The sequence below is a fragment of the Bombyx mandarina genome, chromosome 21, assembly GCF_030267445.1.
Source record: "Bombyx mandarina strain Sakado chromosome 21, ASM3026744v2".
NCBI lineage: Eukaryota > Metazoa > Arthropoda > Insecta > Lepidoptera > Bombycidae > Bombyx > Bombyx mandarina.
The window spans coordinates 9574440-9597145 of record NC_143227.1 but is presented as its reverse complement, the minus strand read 5'-3'; the positions used below and the strand labels follow the sequence as shown (position 1 = coordinate 9597145).

The following is a 22706-nucleotide window of genomic DNA, read 5'->3' as shown; positions in this document are numbered from 1 at the left end:
GCGAGACTAACGAACAGCAATTCATTTATATAGATACATAGATTGTATCAATAAGAAAATTGATTAAATTGTACTCTTCTACCCACTTATGTAAAGCTCTCCCTCTTTAAGAATGGTTAGCTGGTAGATAACTCAATTGTTGAGTTAAGCTCGCCATTTTATAACTTTTCGCAATTATTGTATTGTTTTAGCTGTGTGTACAATAAAGAATAAGAACACAAAAGTGAAACTTGTTAATGGACGAATTTGTTTATGTACTAAATAGTGTTATTAATTTTAAAACGCCATAAATATTTTAAATATATATAAAAGGTTTGTAATGTAATTTAAATGATAAATTTATTGGTCAAATTAAACACAAAACTTATCATACTTGGCTCCAAGTTTCAAGCAGTCTAATTAAATCAAAATAATCGAAATGTTTGCCAACTACTGACTTCGCCAAAAAAGTAATGCATGATGCCTTTACGATACCAGATTTTACCAGTGTACATTTAAGTCTTTTTTTTTTATTGCCTAGATGTGTGGACGAGCTCACAGCCCACCTGGTGTTAAGTGGCTACTGGAACCCATAGACATCTACAACGTAAATGCGCCACACACCTTGAGATATAAGTTCTAAGGTCTCAGTATAGTTACAACGGCTGCCCCACCCTTCAAACCAAAACGCATTACTGCTTCACGCGATTTTGGCGCGAACACAAAACAGAAACGATTACGTCTAGAATAATACTTTAGGCAAGAAGTCATCGACCAGACTATCGCGATCGTCTGAAGATACAAGATTGAGTGCTTGTGCCATTTTACTACGAAGGAATTAATTACATTCCCGTTACAGTGCATTCTAATTAAACAAGCGCAAGTTTCAGTAGAGAATACGATTGGGGAGAACGGATGATAAAATAACGAAATATTTTTAAATAAACTCTAGACGAGTAATAATATCGCCGTTGAAGCCGCATACTCACCAAACGGGTTAACTAAGTCATAAGGCCGTCAACCTCTAGCCGACTGTCCATGAAAACTTTATGAACACATACAAACGAGTAACTGTTTGAAATTCTTCACCTACTTTTCCTTTATTTCTACTTAAGCTTTCTAATATAGAGAGATAGAGAGAGAGAATACACTATGGCACACCAAAACACCATTTACATTCAAAAAACAGTCCAAAAGCAGATAGCTTTGTACAATAGGCGGTCTTATCGCTAAAAGCGATCTCTTCCAGACAAACGTTTAATTTTCAGAAATTCTGGAAAATATAAAAATATAGCACGAATGTTGCGGTGTAGTATAGACAATACATTATTATAGAAAATATATACATACAATAAACAGATATATACCGTTTACATATAAAATGAAATATATAACTAATTGATTAATAACTAACTTAACTAATATAATATTAAAAAAACATTACTTAACTACCGTTAATATATTATACTTTTTATTTATTTCATGGACAAACATTGCACAGAATTGTTAGTACCTACTATTTATTACACTATTCATTTAGATAAAAATATAGCTAACCTATATTTTTCTATACTCTATAAAATTCAAACAATGATTTTATTTTAGTTTTGTGGCTTAGAGTTGTACCATTTTTTAGCATGAGTGCCATCGAAGGCAACTAAATCGTTCAGCGAAGTGCGGCGTAGCATTTTCAAAGAATTAAATTAATGTGTTTTGGTTTGGCATATTGTGCAATGGTAGATAATAGTACCCTCCCTAGTTCTGCAGCGAAAAAGCCATGCCTTTCGGTTGAGCATAGGAGAGCCGTAATAAGGCAAGCAAGAAGCACCAAACACTAAATGGTCCTTGAGTTGGTTTACCCGTGACGCGCCCAAAATATCTGCACTTTTTTGGTAAAACGGATTTTCTTCCTCTAGCCGAATTGTAAATACAAAATTATTTTATATACATTTTACTATAAAAATTGATTAATACTGTTCCATTTAAAAATACGCTTACTACATTCAACAAATATAAGCTTATTAAAGCTATCTTACATTCAAGAGACCAAGATAATTTATTAAAATGATAAAAAAGAATGAAAAAGGAACTATAGTATTTTTTTGTTCAAGTAAATGCTTGAATGTATTTGCATTCGCAAAAAACTACAAGTTGCAACAAGGCGGAACCGCTTGTTGAATTTCAAAATCTTTGTCAATGACTTGTACCATTATTACGTAAATCGCACGTGGTAACCGGCATATCGCTCGGCATTTTCCGAACTGTCCCGAACTTACCCGATGACTTGAAATATCGATCGTAGTCGAACCCGCGAACGGCTGACACGGTTGTGACGCTGTGACGCTACGAACATCGAAACAAAACAATGTACTTACAGCCTTACTACTGACATTTAAAATACGACTTTATGTGAAGGCTTTTCACCATATTTTGAGTTAAAATTTAAAGATGGTTGGCTTTTTTCTAGTCAAATTGATTTGTTGAGCTGAGACTTGTGCCTACTGACCCACATTGTCCCCCAATGCGTAATACGTATGCATGCACTTATTGTTTTACATAGTGTTTTAGATAATTATCGAACGTGTGAGTTAAAATATTGCTATCTAATGCAACGATGTTACGCTTACGTCTGCTTGCTTGAATACATTCGTACTTTGTTGATACATAAGTTTATATTTGGCATGCCGCCAAGTTAGGATGGTATTTCTTGCGTATGTATTTTCCTTCGCCCACTAATTGGATTCTTCTATTTCTTAAGCCACGAGCGTTAGTGCTATGTTTCAGTAACTCCACTCTTAATATTCTTTCTTAAAGACATTAAATCTTTCAATCACTACTTTTGAGTTTTAGCATCTCTCGCTGCTATGAATCATTATTGTCTTGTTCGTGTGTTCAAGCTATTGGCGTTTTAATCAGTTTAAGATCGCACGATATTATACTCATTATGAAACATACTTTCCCCGGTGAGGGTACAATAATTAAATAGAAATGTACATTTAAATATTTTTTGATAGTTTCATTGCTATTTTTATGATAGGTGTAATGATCAATTTTGTAATAGATTAAATATTGTTTCAGTTAACTGACAATCCTCTCGACCCACATAGTGACAGTCGGTTACCACTTTACCGAAGCCCATTGACAGTAGAAAGCAAATGTATACAATATATTATGTCGCAGTCTCAATTGTATTGTACAAAGACGGTATAACGTTCAAACCGTAACACTTAGCTGCTTTGCAGCTGAAATAAATATGATGGTGGAAAATACGCGTGCGAGTTCAAATTCGATAATTTTTGGCATTTCTATTACACGATATTATGGTGTTAGTGATACGTAGCATATTATTATATTACGTCTCGAAAATATGAGCGCTTATGTGTAGTCGTGAACTGATCCGATCGCAGATGATGTACTGGTAAAAAAGAAGATTACGGCATTAATATTTCATACGATGCCTCAGAGCCACTATATCTGCCATGCACGGAGTTCTTTTCCAATTTTCAAATAGGTAAAAGTAATCTGAATTTTACATTATTTTTGGAACGAAGTTCCTTATGGGACGATGCGGAGGGGTACCCTAAACGGGAAAAAACGTCCGTAATGTATGATTTTTATTTTTTTATTTTTTTTATGATTGAAGGATTACTGGTGGCCCGGAGGCCTTTCCAGTTTCACCAGGACAGGTGGGCGAGCAAAGGCTCAGCCAGGAGGGGTGGGATTTGCTAACAGCTACCCGAGCGCCTCCGAAGGAGACCTAACAGCTCAAGAGTAGCTGCTTCGCGAATGAATCTACTACCGGATCGGAATCGCGACCCGCTGAGAAGATCCGGCGAGAAACTCAGCGAGCTGATTCATGGGTTAGGTTGCACGGCGAACTCTTTGTCGAGTTCGACGAGTACGGTTACCGAGGTCCCTAAGCCTGCTCCTAGTGTTAGAGCTGAAGGCGTCTAATGCAAAAGTTATTGGATCTGATGGATCCGTAAGGACGTGTCTAGGGCGTCGACGGTGACTGGCTCCTGCGTGATCAGGATTCGGGGAGTAGTCAGCGGCGGCAACGATAAGGCGATTATCATGACGCATAGCCTTAACGAAGTACCGTTCCGACGCTGACTTCATGTATTTCTGGATAGACTCGAGGCCCAGGTCGTCGTGTAGGTCAACGTTCCTTACGAACCACGGAGCTCCGACAGCTAACCTGCAAAAGCGGGATTGTAGAGATTGAAGGGTGTCTATGTGTGTGCGGGCCGCGTGAGCGAACACCACACTCGCGTAAGTCATGACGGGCCTTATGCAAGTTTTGTAAAGTGTCACCTTGTTCCGAAGGGACATTTTACTCCGCTTACAGATCATAGGGTAGAGTCTACCGAGGATAAACGCGGCACGGTCACGGACTGATTTTATATGTGGGTGGAATGTCATCGATGCATCCAGGGTAACGCCCAGGTACTTGACCTTCCTGGCCCAGGGTATGGGTTGTCTAAAGAGAGTAATCGGGGGTGTGAGATTCCTCCTCCTAATCCGGGAGGAAATCCGTGTGGAGCTTCCCCTCTGAAATAGCACCGCAGTACTTTTCGCTGGGTTGATGTCTATGCGCCATTTTCGGAACCACTGTCCTAGGGCTAGGGCTGCGCTCTGAAGCTTCTTCGCGATTAGTGACTTGTTTCTACTGGAATAGTAAACAGTCGTGTCGTCGGCGAATAAGGCTAACTGGGTCGGCGGCGACCGGGGAATATCGTTGACGAATAAGCTAAATAGGAGGGGTGAGAGAACAGAGCCTTGCGGGACTCCAGCTGTGAGAGGTCGCGGGGAGGAGCGGTTTCCCTCGACTCGATATCGAAAAGAGCGGTTCGTTAAGAAGTCCCGTATGATGAGCACGAGACTATCCGGCACGCCCATGTTGAGTAGTTTGAAAATCAAACCGTTGTGCCAGACTTTATCGAACGCTTTTGCGACGTCGAAGAAGAGAGCTCCCGTGTATAACGGTTTTGGTCGATTAAGCCCCACAAGAATGTGCTCCGTGAGGCGGTGCACCTGTTGAACGCATGAGTGATTTGTACGGAATCCGAATTGTTCATCGATGAGAATGCCCTTGGATGAGACGAAGTCTCTGAGGCGTTTGTAGAGCAGACGCTCATACAGTTTGCCTAGAGACATGAGGAGGCTAATCGGGCGGTAGCTCGTCGGATGATTTTTTGGTTTACCGGGTTTATGTATGCCGATAACGTCCGCTTCTTTCCACACCGTGGGAAAGATACAGTTCGTCATAGCGGCATTGAAAATAGATGCCAACACCACGATGAGTTGGACGGGTAGAAGTTTAATAACGCGGTTGGATATACCGTCGGAACCGGGAGCCTTGCGAGGACGTAGGTCTTTGATCAAGTCTTTAACTTCCATCGGGGTGACGGGTGGTAACGCATCCGAGGGTGGCAAGGAGGCTTTGCGTTCTACCACACTATCTACTAATTCTACATGAACAGGGTCCACGGATTGAGTGCTGGGCGTGCACTGGGTTTGCAATGTATCGGCCAGCAGCTCTGCTTTTTCGTCATCATCGAACGCCGCGAGTCGGCCTGAGGAGCCTACGAGGGGGGGCATAGTTACTACCGTATCCGATTTGAGAGTACGAGCTAAGCGGTAGTAAGACCTTTGGGAGGGCGCGAGTCCTTCTAAGAAATCAGACCATCTGGCATCTCGGACTTCGGCGATGCGACACTTTACGTCGCGTTGTAGGGTACGCATTCGAATACGATTTTCCGCGGTAGGATACCTGTCGTAGGCGCGTATCGAGGCGTTCTTAGCTCTAAGGAATTCCCTAATATCGTCGAACAATTTGAAGCGGTGAAGGAAGTCCTCCGCTACAACTTGTTTCGATGACCTATCTAATGTCGAGGTGATGTGTGACGTTAAGATGTCTATGGCTTCAGCGGTATCCTGAGGAGACGGGGTAGAGTCCGGGTTAAACGGGAGCGATGGTGGATCAGATTCAGCCAGGCTGATGCCCAGCGTGTGCCAATCCACCACAGTCCTCGTGACGGGAACGGAATCGGGAGCGCGACCGAGCTTCATAACGACGGGACGGTGGTCTGAATCTAACTCTGAAACTACTTCGATCGAGTGTAAGCGCAGAGTTACGTTTTTTAATAACGCTATGTCGAGTATATCCGGGCGATGCGCGATATTTAGCGGGTAGTGAGTCGGGGTTAGCGGAGCGACGATATCGAAGGCGAGATCATCGACTAACGCGTCAAGCCGCCTGCCATTCGGGGCTGTGGTGTGTGAGTTCCACCTGATGTGTTTACAATTTAGGTCGCCCGCCAGAATGACAGAGCTCCCCATACCGAGCAGCACCTCGATATCACTGCTTAGAACGATCTTATCCGGTGGAAGATAAACGGACGCGATAACGATCGGCGCGTGTCCCGTCAGTGAGATTCGGCACACTGATGCTTCGATATTAGCGAGCGCGGGAGGATCGAGCGGGACGCAATGCAGGGTTCTTCTATAGTAAATGACGGTATCACCACCACGGGCAGAGAGCCTGTCGTTCCTGACCATGTTATAGTTCGCGATTTTAGGGTCACGGCGCGCGGGCTTAAGTAGGGTCTCCTGCACTAAAAAGATATCAATTTGATGGTCACGCAAAAAGTCAGAGACCTGATCACGTTGATTTGCGAGACCGTAAGCGTTAAAAAATCCTATCGTTACGGATAGGGGCTTTATTCTACTTATGTACGCCATTGATTATCGGCGGAGTGAGGGGAGGACGTACGTATTTAATGACGCGTATACGTCGGCGTATTCCTGCACAACGGCGATAAAGTGTTGTGCAGTGGAGGCAGCGCGAATGGCGTCGCCCAAAGCGTTGACGCGCTCAAAGTTGATCGACCGAAAGAAGTCGATCGCTAAAGCGAGATTTTCGGACGCGGTCGGAGGGCAAGTCGCGGGAGAGGGACGAGTCGCGGGGGCGGGACGAATCGCGGAGGAGGGAGTTGTAGCTGTGTTCGTGTACGGCAGCGGTTTCGCCCAGGCCGAGACAATGGGCACCGCCGCCGGAACGAACGCTGGCTGAGCCTGCGACGCAGAGGGTGCCGAGGCTTTGATGTCTGGGCCGGAAGCTCGGAGGCGGTTTTGGCGGGCGACGCGGCGATTTATTTTCGGGGCTCGGGGGCATCCGCGGTAATTTGCGGGGTGACCCTGTGTTCGACACAGGACGCAGCTAGGCGGTTCCGTCGCGGTTTTTTGATCGCGAGTGCATAGGGCCGTGGCGTGATCGCCTAAACATTTGACACATCGGGGGCGCGCGTGACAGTTACGGGAAGAGTGCCCGTACAATTGACAGTTATGGCACTGGCTAGGAGTGCCTTTTTTGTGGGGGGCTTCGACAGCGATACCAGAGAGCCTACAGACGGTCTGTGTGTTAAAGATTTTCTTACCCTCGGGGGTAGGCTGGAGAGCGACTAGAACCATATTATATGGCTCCCTACCGCGACCGGTGTGCATACGGTGCACAGAATTCACTGGTAGGCCTTGTTCTAACAGGTCGACTTTTACGAGCTCTACATCTAACTCTTTAGGGATTCCGCGTATTACAACGCGGAGTTCGCGCTCCTCCTGAAGCGTATAAGTGTGGAAGCTTATACGCTCCTTACGGAGGTAAGAGGTGAGGGCCCTATGGTCATCAGATGAATGCACCTTTATTTGGATGCCGTTTGCGAGGTTACGGGCATTCGTGAAATTGATATTTTTGGCCTTAAAGGCCAGGGAAACTCGATTCCAAGCTGCCTTCTCTTGAAGGATTACCGGGGGAGGGGTCTGAGTTTTATTTTGTGCCACCGGACGCGGCGACGGAGAGGCACGGGCTGGAGGCGCAACGGGAGTCTGGGGGCGGGGGCGCGACGCGTTCGCGGCTTTGCTAATTCTAGCGGCCGCGGGAGCTCGAGACTCCGCGGCACGCTTCTTACCCTTTTGTACCAGGGTAAATCCATCCGTCGATGAGTCAGAGTCGGAGGACGAGGAGGCGGGCGCAGGTGACCTACGAGCAGGTGTTTTGGAGGGCGCGACGGAGGCCGCGGATGATCGCACAGCTGGAACGGTAACCACGGCGGACGACGCAGCAGTTTTACTCGCCAGTATAGGCGACGAGGGAACGGCAGGCACGACGGAGGCTGCGGTGCTGGATGCAGAAGCTTTGCACGCAGGTACAGGCGACGCAGGAGCAGCGAGCTCGGCGGAGTCCACGAGAGGGCTTGCTGTGTGATCGGCCTTGAAGGCCAGAAACTCGGAAATGAGCTTTGGGTAGCGAAGCCGGAGAAATTCCGCGAAAACAGCGTCCATTATGGATACGTGCCCAGGTGGGGCTACCCCGGGACTTTGAATACACTCGCCTTGCGGCGAGGCCCCAACTTCTCGGAACTGAGCGGTTCTATTGAACACAGGTGACGATGCGGCGCGATTACTACCGGACAAAGAAAAAACACAACAAAACAGGAATAACAAAACAAATAAACACTTCCAGGAAAATGATTTTTTTTTTATTAGTAATGCACACAGTGTACGACTTAACTTTCTCTTCTATATCGTTCCCTCACTACTGAGGATCGAGACCACATGCGAAGTACTTCCAATGTGCTCGATCATGGGTGGCATGGACTGCATAGTACAGACTACCACCGAGTGCTTCTCTTGCTAGATCTGACCATCTGGCTGGTGTTCTGCCCACGGCAAACTTGCCCTCTATGCGACCCGTAATTATGAGCTTCTTTAATTCATTTCTGGGAGATCGCATGATGTGTCCGAAGAAGCTCATAACACGTTCCCGGCAGATGGAAGAGAGCCTTTTTCGGATGTCTAGCTCCCTTAGAATGGACTCGTTTGTTCTCATGGCAGTCCACGGTATTCGTAGCATCCTAACTAACTTTCTAATAACGTACAAAAAATAACATATTTTTATTATATAATATATATTTTTTATAAATAATTGTAAATAAAATAAAGTTGATAACTTTGTAAAGTAGTTTTTTTTTATCAATAAAAAAATCATAATAAAAAATGAATATCTGAATAATTATTTTCTTTATACCTCGAATACGAGGGCTGCACTAAAAGTATCGGGAATGGAATATTTCCACTGTTCCCTTCATATTAAAATCTTTTGAATTGAAAACTCCTTGGTTTTAAAAATCGAATACCATTTATTTATTTAAAAAAAGATTCTCGGTCTTGTCACGAGGTTTTGTCAAACTTGGTTAGTCGTTGAGAAAATAGAATTGACTCGAGAAAATTCAAGAGCGATGATTTATTATGACTTTCGAAGTGGTTTAACACAAAAACAGTGTGTTGACCGGATGATTTCTGCATTTGGTGATGAAGCCCCATCCAAAACCACAATTTATCGCTGGTTTGCTGAGTTTCAACGTAGACGTGTCAAGCTCAGTGATGATCCCCGTCAAGGTCGTCCAAAAACTGCAGTCACCCAAGAAAACGTTGATGCTGTGCGTAAGCTGATTGAGGAAGATCGACATGTGACATACCGCGAAATTCAGGCAACTTTAGACATTGGCATGAGTCAAATACAAATAATCTTGCATGAACAATTAGGTGTAAAAAAGTTGTTTTCCCGATGGATACCGCATTCGCTCTGTGAAGAGCAAAAAGCGGCTCGCGTTACTTGGTGCGTCAGAACTCTCGAAAGATTCCACGCAGGATCCTCAAATGCTGTATACAACATTGTATCAGGTGACGAATCCTGGATATACGCGTACGAACCCGAAACAAAAAACCAGTCACGAGTTTGGGTGTTCGAAAATGAGTTAAAGCCAACAAAAAGTGTTCGTTCACGGAGTGTTGCAAAAAAAATGGTGGCCACGTTTGTCTCCAAAACCGGCCATGTTACGACTATTCCTCTTGAGGGACAAAGAACGGTTAATGCAGAATGGCATGCTAGCATTTGTCTGCCACAGGTCGTTTCTGAACTCCGTAAAGAGAACTGCAACCGCCGCATCATCCTCCATCACGACAATGCGAGTTCTCACACCGCGCACAGAACAAAAGAGTTTTTAGAGCAAGAAAACATAGAATTATTAGACCATCCGCCGTACAGCCCCGACCTAAGCCCTAATGATTTCTATATTTTCCCTAAAATAAAGAATAAATTGCGTGGACAGAGATTTTCATCACCTGAAGAAGCTGTGGACGCCTACAAAACGGCCATTTTGGAGACCCCAACTTCCGAATGGAATGGTTGCTTCAATGATTGGTTCCATCGTATGGAAAAATGTGTCAAATTTCGCGGAGAATACTTCGAAAAGCAATAAATACATTTTTAAATAGTAATGTTGTGTCACTTCGTTAATTCCCGAAATTTTCAGTGCTGCCTAGGTAGAACTTAAAATTAATATTTATTAATTCGTTCCTATCCAGTGTCCCACAACACCACACATCTTTTTTTTCATCTTCTAAATGAATTTGCTCCTATAGTCCGATAAAACGCATTTAACAGATTTTAACACAAGAACTGAATAGCTGACAGAGTAAATAATCTTATTTAAATAGCAATCCAAATCAAATACATCAATTTTTATCCTCGTGAATTTGATCAGGATTTTAGTTCAAAGTAATGAAATTACTGTATTGTGATCGGTCCTTGATATGTGTACAAATTTCAAGTTCAAGTTCAATAATGAATTTATTAAATCTTGAATTTGGTGAAAGTTATAGTACATACTTTGAGATTTTTTTATTGTCCTTTTAGACAGACGAGCATACGGTCCACCTAATGGTGAGTGGCTACCGTCACTGTCAACACGTCGACGGACGTCGCTGCCTACCGATACCGTCACAGAGATATATAGACGCAGGTCAAGCTAATAAAGCGTGTTCATAACTTGCAAAAATGTTAATATTTATATCTAAATTAGATGGAATGTTGGATATATGCAAGAGTGGATGCTACTATTTCACATGCTTATTATAAGGAATTATCGTCTTGTCGATTTGACAGTAGACCTACCAATGCTTTTTTTTATTGCTCTTGTAGGCAGATGAGCATACGGCCCACCTGACGGTGAGTGGTTACCGTGGCCCATGGACTTCAGCAATGCCAGGGGCAGAGCCAAGCCTCTGCCTACCGCTTAATACTCTCCACAACCTTTCGACGTATTGGTATTACTGCTTAGTCGTACCATTTACTGCTGCTGCTCTTGCTGTTTTTCAGCTGTTCATGATTTTTATTTATGTCTTGTGTCTATGAACTCATGTAAACACCTAGCACTAAATATGTACAAATTAAACAGTTAAAAGTAAGGTATGTTCCGACCGTCGAGAAAATACGATTGATACAACGTTGAATTGCAAGCGTAGGTTAAATTGCAACATTTATCCCAAGTTGGCACAATAGTTTACTTCGCGATTTTTTAAAATAAAATTAACGCCTACTCAAAACTACATACTCCATTCCATTGCGACGCACAAGGAACGCATTCATGCAGCAGTTGGACAATACCTTCAGATAATCTGGTGTAGTTAATTGATATTTCAAATGGAATGATAAATTCCGAGAGCGGTGCGATGGTGCTCAATATTTCCATAGAGCACAAGGACATTGGCGATAGCATACAATGGCCGCCTCAACGTTTATAGCGTGACTTTTGTATTTTTTTTTAGAATTAAATAGCCTAGTCACACTGCTCATGACCCAGTGCATGATAGGCATTTACCAAAGTCCATGACAACGTGAATGGCACGGTCTACCTTGAAATTTAAGGTCTAAGCCTCATTTTTGCTTTTTTTTTTGTTTTTTTGTTTTGATACCACCGTCTGCAGACGTCAACATTGTCTGACACATAACCATGCCTCCACTGCGCAATATTCTTCACAAACCTCATTTGAAGGTTGCCATCTCTCATCAAGTCTGCCATAGCACTCATTAAAGGCAGAACAATCGGAATAAACACGACTTCATATTGTCACAAAACATTCGTTACTCTAGGAAAAAAACATATTTTCGCTGCCCTTATTTGACAGGTTAAATCGACCATGCCAGGGTAAATTTTCAGAGATATAACGTTTTTTCGTTTTTTTTTTCCTTTCTAATTTTGATTTTTTATTTTTTTATTTTTTTCGATTTTTTTATTTATATATGTTGACGAGCTCACAGCCCACCTGGTGTTAAGTGGTTCCTGGAGCCCATAGATATCTACAACATAACGCGCCACCCACCTTGAGTTATAAGTTCTAAGATCTCAGTAAAGTTACAACGGATGCCCCACCTTTCAAACCTAAACGCATTACTGCTTCACGGCAGAAATTGGCGGGGTGGTGGAACCTACCCCTGCGGACTCACAAGAGGTCCTACCACCAGTAATTACGCAAATTATAATTTTGCAGGTTTGATTTTTATTACACGATGTCATTCCTTCACCGTGGAAGACAATCGTGAACAATTTGTCAAGTACGTATTTATTCATTAGAAAAATTGGTACCCGCCTGCGGGATTCGAACACCGTTGCATCTTATGGACGTCTTATCCTTTAAGTCACGACGACTTAAAATTAATGCGATTTAGTTCCTAATTTGGAAGGCAAAGCCAAGTTGGCGTCCAAAATCTTCGGAGTCCTCAACAGAGCAAAGTGGTTCTTCACGCCTGGACAAAGACTTTTGCTTTATAAAGCACAAGTCCGGCATCCCATTTCTGGGCCGGGGCTCCCAAATACCAGCTTCTTCCATTTGACCCCACACAGAAGAGAGCCGTTCGGATTGTCGAGACTCCCTTTCTCACAGATCGTTTGGAACCTCTTGGTCTGCGGAGGGACTTCGGTTCCCTCTCTATTTTGTACCGTATGCTCCATCTGCGGAATTGTTTGAGATAATACCTTCATCTGGTTTTTACCATCGCACCGCCCGCCTCCGGAGTAGAGTTCATCCATACTACCTGCAGCCACTGCGTTCATCCACAGTGCGTTTTCTGCGATCTTTTTTGCCACGTACCATCCGGCTTTGGAATGAGTTCCCCTCCACGGTGTTTCCCGAGCGCTATGACATACCCTTCTTCAAACGAGGCTTGTAAAAAGTACTTAACGGTAGGCAGCGGCTTGGCTCTGCAATTGGCATTCCTGAAGTCCATGGGCGACGGTAACCACTCACCACCGGGTGGGCCGCATTCTCGTCTGCCTACAAGAGCAATAAAAAAAATTTATAATAATCCAAAGTCCCAAATGAAATGCGCTTTGTAAGAAACAACATAAAACTACTCGCAGTATTTCTAAATTAGGATCATGACCAATATAAAGCGGATTGTGCGTCCACACGAGTATGTCCTGCCTATTTCTGCCGCGAAACACATACGTTTCGGTTAATAGGAAGTAGCCATTTGATCCGAACCATTGGAGCCGTTACTAGAGTCTAATCAAGACTAAATCCATATTAATATCTCAAGGTGAGTGGGAGAGAGGAAGCTTGTCTAATGTTAAAAAAATAGGCATCATTTTAATTAAAATGTCTTTTAATATTGTGGTATACTTTTATAACATTATTTTATTTGATTAGGTCATACAAAATCTTGTTTCAAAACTAGAATTACAATTTAAAAAAAAAATACCTGCAATTACAAATGTAAAAAGATTCCAAGCATTCAGCCTATAGCCTTGCTTGCTTGCCTAACTTGACTCCAGTTTAAGTACAGCATTTGTAATTGCTTAAACGTAAATTCACACAAGAAACACAGAACTATTCATATAACAATATTCAATCCTTCAACAAATTTCAAGTATTTTTCATGTCTTTCTGCAAATTTATCTGAATCACCGTTTCTTTCTGCAATGAACTTTCTTTCATGCGAGATGAGCACTTTAAATATAGCACTAGAATAAACACGATTACAATCATATCTTACTATCTTCACTTGCTTTTGCCTTAAATCATTTGAATAACATTTCTTACAATTGTCTTTGACTAGAGCCCCATTCTGCTTCTTCAATCCGAAATATTCATACATGGAAATGATCAACTCATGAACGATGTACCGTCTATGGTACCATAATGACTCATGCCACTTATAGAACTGTATCAATTCACTATTTAAAACTAATTCACGGAAAAGTACTTCAAATTTTCTACATAGATAAACATTATTATATTTACAGTTACAATTTCTAGTATTTGAAAGGAGCAAATTTATTAACTTTTCTTCAGAGTACTCCATTAAATTATCATCTGTGTTCAGTAAAGTCATATCATTCTGTAAAGCTTTTAACAGAACATTAACAAAACATTTACGTAAATCAATTTCAATGCTGTTTTGAAACATTTTCCAGAATACATCATTCAAATGTAAGATAACATTTTTTATGCAATATTGTCTATAGTGAAAACAACTAAAATCTGAAACATGTTTTGATGTCCATCTTTCCGAGAAATTATATTCTTTGATGTACAAGAGGTCCAAGCTAAAATTTGTAATTTTCTTTAATGTATTAAGCAGCCACATACGATGGTTCCAACTGTGATAATTATTAGGACTCTTATCTGAGGCAATTTGACAGAGATGAAGCTCCTCGTTAACAAGATTCTGGACATAGTTTGATTGGAGGTTTTCATCTGAAAATGAAGGCAATTCTTTAGTGTAGTTAGAAATAACACTTGTATTTTATTCAATATATTAAATTCAATGCGTCATAATTGTTTCTTTTATCTCTTTTCTAATTAAATTTATTTATTACAATCAACAACTTTATATTTTTATTTTATATCCATTTTACCTATTTTCTTATAACATATTTATGTTTCAGCAATTATATTGCTATAATGGAAGATGAAAAATATCCAATTAAGCTAGAGTAAATCAATGAGTATTATTGGAGTCAAGTATGGTCTCAGAATGAACAAAAACAAACTGAGATAACAATTAAAATATTGGTGATTGGCAATCAATTATGCAATGCATAATTACTTGTGTTTATGCCACGGACAGACAATTTACTGCCTAGTGTCCACTGTATATTTTTTAATCTAATTTATAACTACGAGCTTTCATGTTCTGAAACATTAGTGTTTTAGGAAATTTAATAATTCAGTATCTACTAATTCATTTATTCACTATACCTTGTAATATAGCTTCAAGTAGCCATCGTCTATACCCAAACGCCTCATTACATTTGGGTTTCCTTGACAATACTAATCTAGTCAATTTCAACTCTGAACTTTTTTCTAATAAACTTCTGAGTACCATATCACGCCTTTTGTTCCATAATGTATTAAGTTCTGGGTTCAGTAAAAGTGTTACACTCAATAATCGAGTTAGTTTTTCCGAATTTGTAGAGCCGAGTGTGCTGTTTCGACGTTTAGTTTTGCAGAAATATTTATCCATTAACTCTGAGTAACAATACATGTATACATGTTTAACACACCACGACTCCAGCCCTAAACAATTTTCTAAATGAAGAACCGGAGTTTTATTGCGAAAATTACTATCCACTGGAACTATGTCGAAAGCGTACCTGAAAATATTTTACGTTTTAATATATTTAAATGAATTCCGATTATCTTTGAATTTGTGCCAAATATATTTACAACTCAGCGTTTTTCGACAAAACATTTTCAATATCTTTTATTATTTTTTCAACCAGCGCGAATTTATCCTCTTCCATTATTAATGCACACAATAACACGTAATTGAATTAACTGAATATGAATAAATACATAGGTAGGTATTGAAATAAACAAATTGTTTTTTATTAATTCATTGAAAGTTTAAACTGAAAACATCACATATGGGTATTATCATTATCTGTGCATGACGATCACAGCACAGACCTATCAGAAATTCGAAAAGATTGTCAGTGAGAAGGATTATTGAATTTGGCCTCCCTTTTTTGATTTTCGGATTTTTTTATTTTTAATTATTTGTTCGTTTTATTTATTTATTTATAATTAATTAAACAAAGGATCACCCTTAAGTTGGCCCCTCTTATTAGATATCTTTACTTTTATCGCTCATATTAATTAATTTTTATCTATTATCGTTTGTTCGATGATTATTGGTGATTGTTCGATCATAAAATTAATTAAATTCCCAACTGTTAATTATTTTATATCTATTATAGCTGGCAATGGCCGTATTTACTAGCGCTTTGTTAACAAGTACGTCTATACCATAGATTATACACTTAATATATGTCTATAATGTCTAATTATTTCTTATGTAGATCAAAAAAATATTGAAAACTTCAACAAACTTCAACAATACTTCAACAAAAAAATGTCAGTGAAGACGGCCAATTAGTCTTTATGTACGATTAGCGCGGTTTTAATAAATTCAGTTATTTTTAATGATATTAAATATTAACAAGCATATAGAAATTTCAGTGATTTCTAATTATTCTAAGAATATTTTAGGAGTACAACTTTCGTGTTAAAATGATACTATTCATTAACATGCAATAGGAGATAGGATACTTGTATTATATAATAAAATTAATAATTCCTAAATTCATTACGTAGTTCTAAAAATGTAAATGTGATGCACACAAAATCTGTTTTTGTTGAAATGATAATTATTTTTAAGTTCAAGAAATATATCGCAGGGACATTTAGTAGAAATTAATTTAATATGCAAGGATAAACTTAGTATATATTATATTATTATACTCTATAAACAGGATTTTATTTAAAAAAAACCTGAGTATGTGTCACATAGCACTCAATTGCAGCCTCACGGAGTTTCTTATGTTTTAGAACCACAATGAGTCATTTAATTGTGATACATCATAACTATCTTCTATTGCATGGTAATGAATAGTAGTATCATTATAACACGAAAGTTGTACTCCTAAAATATTCTTAGAATAATTAGAAATCACTGAAATATCTATATGCTTGTTAAATATTCAATATCATTAAAAATAACTGAATTTATTAAAACCACGCTAATCGTACTTTAACGACTAATTGACCGCCTTCACTGACATATTTTTGTTGAAGTATTGTTGAAGTTTTCAATATTTTTTTGATCTACATAAGAAATAATTAGACAGTATAAATGCACTTGTTAACAAAACGCTATTAAATACGATTTTGCCAGCTGACTGCAAATCGGGGCAGGCGCAATGTAGGCGTGAGGTGATGGTTTGCTTATTAGATATAAAGTAATTAATAATTGGGAACAATCACCAATAGTCATCGAACAAACGATAATAGATCAAAATTAATTAATCTGAGCGATAAAAATAAAGATATCTAGTATGAGGGGCCAATTTAAGGGTGATCATTTGTTTAATTAATTATAAATAAATAAATAAAACGAACAAACAATTTTTACATTCGAACATTAACGAATAAATGACAAACAAATAATAATAAAAAAGGAAAATCCAAAAGAGGGGGGTCAAATTCAGTAAGCCCAGTGAGAAGTAGTGAGAATTAGATACCATAAAACACAGATTACTGTCATAATGGTAAAATGCTATTTAGTAAAAGAAACACAAAATACCAAAATACTAGAAAAAATAATTACAAATTACGCTTGGTCAGTATTTTATTGTGCACTATAATACTGACACTACTTGGCGGATTCAAGTTGGAGGGTGGTCGCCAGCCAGTCGGACTAGGTCCTACCACCGGTTATGCTTTCGGCTTATTCGGCTTATATCTGGTTATGTTTTCGGCTCCCGTTTAGCACCACCCAGGGCTCCCTTGTAAGCTATTGCGGATTAAACCTACGAAAGCGGGAATCATCAACCCCCTCGAAAAACCTAAAAGTATTTAATCTTGATGATATTTTTGATGGGAGCATTAACAATGATACTATATTGTTATATTTTAATTTAACTGAACTTTTCATAATAAACTGAAAGCTATAGAACATAGTTTTACTCTCCATCGATACATTTTTAGTAATTTGAAATAGTATGCAACACTAGCTTACAATTCCTCAGTATGGCCACCTTCCAAACCAAGGCAAACAAGCAGGTAAGACCATTATTTTTTCCACTCTGGACATACTACTAACATTAACCTGCACTCTGATTCATAGATAGTATCTTCACGATATATTAATCAAATCTTTAATAAAATTGAAAGAATGTAGGTAGTTATAGTTAAATTAAAATTGAAATTAGTTTACTTGACCTAAAAGTCTTATTTCCCAGGTCATAAAATCCCAAAAAAATTAAATTAGTTTACTGTTTTAGTGAACTTTTTTTCTGCTCCGTTTTAATAATTAATAAAGAATATTGAATATTCATAGAATAGCAGGATATGTTTTATAAATTTGGAAATCATTTTTATTAAAAAAATTAACATAATATGGTGAGTACTTAAGTGCATACTTTCATCCACTAATACCATCAATAAAAAACATACCAAATTAATTTAGTGTCTGTTTATTTCAGAGTGCTATATTTAATTTTCAAAGCCTTTTATCCGTATTACTATTGTTGATATGCACCTGCGCTTATCTAAGATCATTTTTTCCAAGTATCATGGACCGGAATAAAACTGGGTAAGTTGCATGTGAGTAACTTATTAATGCTATTGCAATAATTTTGTTTCTTTTATTGCTTAGTTGGGTGGACGAGCTCACAGCCCACCTGGTGTTAAGTGTTTACTGGAGCCCATAGACATCTACAACGTAAATGCGCCAACCACCTTGAGATATAAGTTCTAAGGTATAGTTACAACGGCTGCCCCACCCTTCAAACCCGGTACCCACCCGCGCGGACTCACAAGAGGTCCTACCACCAGTAATTACACAAATTATAAATTTACGGGTTTGATTTTTATTACACAATGTTATTTCTTCACTGTGGAAGTCAATCGTGAACAATTGTTGAGTACGTATTTCATTAGAAAAATTGGTACTCGCCTGATATTCGATCACCGGTGCATCGCTCAACACGAATGCACCAGATGTCTTATCTTTTAGGGCACAATGGCTTCAATATACACAGTTAATTTGTACAGCAAATATTAAAAATAAAACAGAAAACAAATTGTTGATTGTGGCTGTTCTGTCTCAACATTAATCAGTTTGAAAAACAAACCATAAATAAATCAGTTTCAATACAACAATTTTAACTTGTTTTAATAATTTTTCAGTTTACTGGGAACATTTTGGAAATGTGCAAGAATTGGTGAACGCAAATCCCCCTATGTTGCAGTCTGTTGTATATTAATGGCCTTTTCAATATTGTTCCTAACATAAAATTATTACAAAATGTGGTCTTAAATGTTAATGATTTATTAAACCATTTTAAAACTTATTTCTTGTTTAATTTTCTAAGATAATAAATTGATGGATTATGAAGAAGCAGCACCAAAAAACATAGTGAACTGTTTTCCACAATAGAGGATTCTTTAAGCCTTGTTTGTAAAAGGATCAAAATTAAATTTAGTTCCTTCCAGAGCTGAGTTGTGTAGCCAAATTATGCCTCGAAACACTGAGATGAACTGGTTCTCGGAAATGTGCTTTTTGCATTGATGGGTGAATGAACTTATGGACCACCTGCTATGTAGAGTTTAACGCAACCTTAATCATTTGAATGTGAATGTTGCATTCTTTACTGGTGGTAGGACCTCTTGTTAGTCCGCACGGGTAGGTACCACCACCCTGCCTATTTCTGCCGTGAAGCAGTAATGCGTTTCGGTTTAAAGGGTGGGGCAGCCGTTGTAACTATACTTGAGACCTTAGAACTTATATCTCAAGATGGGTGGCGCATTTACGTTGTAGATGTCTATGGGCTCCAGTAACCACTTAACACCAGGTGGGCTGTGAGCTCGTCCACCCATCCAAGCAATAAAAAAAAACCTTCAAAAGTCTTCATATTATATTAAAACAGCTAGGCCACTGTTAAAGCTGGAATGCATCTTTAGCAATAATGCAACTGAATCTTGGCCCAAGGCCCAAAGGGGTTCAGACTCAAAAACAATAGGTTCGATTGCCTCAGTATAACTCTCCTCTTTAAAAAAAAAAAGTATAACTGAGACTGTTGGCTAGCGAAAAACAGCATATATAAGTGACAGGAGTCCTGATAGTAAAACTGCATTATAAAGAGCACAGTTGAAGGCAGCATCCTAGAGGCGGTCCACCTCGCAGCGGACCGATATTCATGGAAAGACATACGTGTGGTCGCGATCTTCAGTGGAAACGCCGAAAAAGACGACTAGAAAACAATTAAGAACTACATGCAATGCAGTGCAATCACTGGCCACAAGGCATATAATAAACATCTGTTCACAATACATATTATAGTTGCTGTATCAAGACAGACGATACAGCTGCTCACATGCACTTTTAGTGCCCGAGAGTGGCCACATCTTGGGTCACCAAGATCGCTTCCTGAGACGGCTTATTGAGGAGCTGGATTGGTACTCATACAATCCTCCCACCCACACAAATTGGGCGTATTTACAGATTTCGATTTGCAGAGAATTGGCTTTTATTATTTTATTTATCCTACCCTTCGAAACAGAACACAACAGAAATAAACAGGATGGTAGGACTTGCCCATGCGTGCTACAGTACTCTCCTACTAGTCCTTACGGAGGTGTTCATAAATGTTGCGGATATCATATTTATCACTTCCATATTGAAGGAGAAACATTTCTCCTTCATTATGGAAGTTTATGTTAACACTAGTAGATATTCCAGGCTAATAATAGTCTCAAAAACGGCCCCCCTCAAGATAACAAATTACTTTATTAAATTACTATATTAAACTGATTAACTGATATTAACTATACTGAGACCCTAGAACTTATATCTCAAGGTGGGTGGAGGTATTTACTTTGTACATGGACTCCGGTAACCACTTAATAGCAGGCTGGCTGTGGGATCGTCCACCCAACAGAATAATAAAAAAATAGTTTTTTTTTGTCTTGATTACAATTAAACCATGAAATATATTGTATCCATTTATTTTGAAGACTATTTTTATAAAAAATATAAGGAAACAGAATACACTGACATAAATATTTGTAAAAATAATCTTAATATTAGCATAGTTCAATTTTCAAAGAAAACAATATAGAATTATCAAGGAGCCGCGACCATCCGAGACTAATTAATAGGCTCAAATATAATGCTATAAAAGTATGCGGTCAAAAGTAAAGTACCATTAAAACCTCTTTTCATGAATACAGTTTATTTTGACTACAATATCGAACATTGTTAGCTAATCTTAGAATTTTAAGAATCAAATGAAAAAATTAAAATAATTTTGTAAGATTATAAAAATATGGTATAGGTAGGATGCACTAATATCTGTCAATTTTTATTATCATTATTGCAAAAGGATGTTCAAGATTATACATTTCCTTTATAAAACTAAGAACAGAATTTTGCGGTTTCTAGTTTATTCTATATCCCATGTTCAAATTTGGAAATAACAGATAAAGTTTAATAACGATAGCAAACACCGCAACAAATTTATTTTTCTTTTGAAATTTCCTGCCACCCTCATTAACATAATCAGAAATCAACAAAAACATAACTATGTCACACCCTCACATTAAAAAAAAAAAACAAGGAACAAAAAGTATTATAGTAACGCAGACTGTAGACATTCATCAAATACAGGTTGTTTATAAACGAATATTTACGTAATTCAATTACAATAAGTATTATATTATTGTATACAATGTGAATCACAGTCAACTGAGAAATCAATAATATCAAACTCATTGACAAATTTAGCTATAGTTTAGCTTTTGTAATATATTCCGGAAAAGGCGTTATTCTTTATTTATAGGGTTGATGAATTTGCAGTTTCTTTACGTATTTATAAAAATCATAAATTTTACCAAAAACATATATTTAAATAAGTTTATAATATTATTTAGATATTAATCTTTCAATATAGCATAATACCGTTTCCGGAACACCTGGCATAATAACGGATAATGTATAATACTACAAAACAATAAATATAACTGCTTGAAATGTATATACTCACATTATTTTAATAAAATAAATGCAAAATAAATATTCCTTAAGATTAGATTATAATCATACAAAAAAAATCACATATTATAGTACTAATCAATTATTTAGTCTTCCGAGAATTTTGAATATCAGTTCGTATTTTTAAACCAAACTAAAAAAACAAACGTGTGGCACTCGGGAACTGCCGCGGTAAAGCTATTGCATAGCATATTTTATCAACTTATGCAATTATAATTAGAAAATGATAATTTAATATTAAAACAATAATAAAACAAGACCACGCTACATTACACATTAATAAAAGCAAAACCTTAACTGTCCCCTTCACACTCATAAGCCAGACCGCGCGAGAGAGAGATGGGCAGACTTTTCATGATGCGCATGCAGTGTGACGTCACGCCACGCGCTTATTCACAAATACTACACAAGCGCAACGTGTGAGTGGAGTGAGGGGTGTAAGGTTTTTTTCGTTACGGAATTTCATGATTCGGTCGCCGCGCTCAAGGCCCGCGATAAAATCTATGCAATAGCTTAAAAAAATTTGTCACTATTTTGCTGAAAAATCTATTGACCATTATAACGTATCCTAACTTCTTACCGGATCTTTGTTCAGTCTAATTTTGTTCTATATAAAACTAAGTAATACCTATGTACGGCGACGATTCACCGAATCTATACCTACAGCTTATTACTACGTAGGTATTTCAGATAGTTTTGAAAGTTTCGATGCACTTAAAGAAGAAGAAAAAAACAGTAGATATCTAAAAATAAACTACTGTAATAAAAA

General features: G+C 38.6%; 2 protein-coding genes across 2 annotated transcripts; one reads left to right on the top strand and one right to left on the bottom strand.

The window, feature by feature from the left end:
* Nucleotides 1-13465: 13465 nt before the first annotated feature.
* temp (protein prenyltransferase alpha subunit repeat-containing protein tempura) lies at nucleotides 13466-15805 on the bottom strand. The gene is made up of 3 exons (XM_028181433.2): nucleotides 15550-15805; nucleotides 15082-15476; nucleotides 13466-14577 (listed from the first exon to the last, which is right to left on the bottom strand). Exons 1-3 carry the CDS (start codon nucleotides 15624-15626, stop codon nucleotides 13712-13714), a joined length of 1338 nt encoding a protein of 445 aa, XP_028037234.2. The 5' UTR covers nucleotides 15627-15805; the 3' UTR covers nucleotides 13466-13711.
* Nucleotides 15806-18131: 2326 nt separating this feature from the next.
* On the top strand, nucleotides 18132-19238 carry ksh (transmembrane protein 167A-like protein ksh). Its single transcript, XM_028181446.2, has 3 exons — nucleotides 18132-18285; nucleotides 18369-18478; nucleotides 19075-19238. The coding sequence occupies exons 1-3, from the start codon at nucleotides 18283-18285 to the stop codon at nucleotides 19178-19180; spliced, it is 219 nt and encodes a 72-aa protein (XP_028037247.1). The 5' UTR covers nucleotides 18132-18282; the 3' UTR covers nucleotides 19181-19238.
* The last annotated feature ends 3468 nt before the right edge of the window (nucleotides 19239-22706 follow it).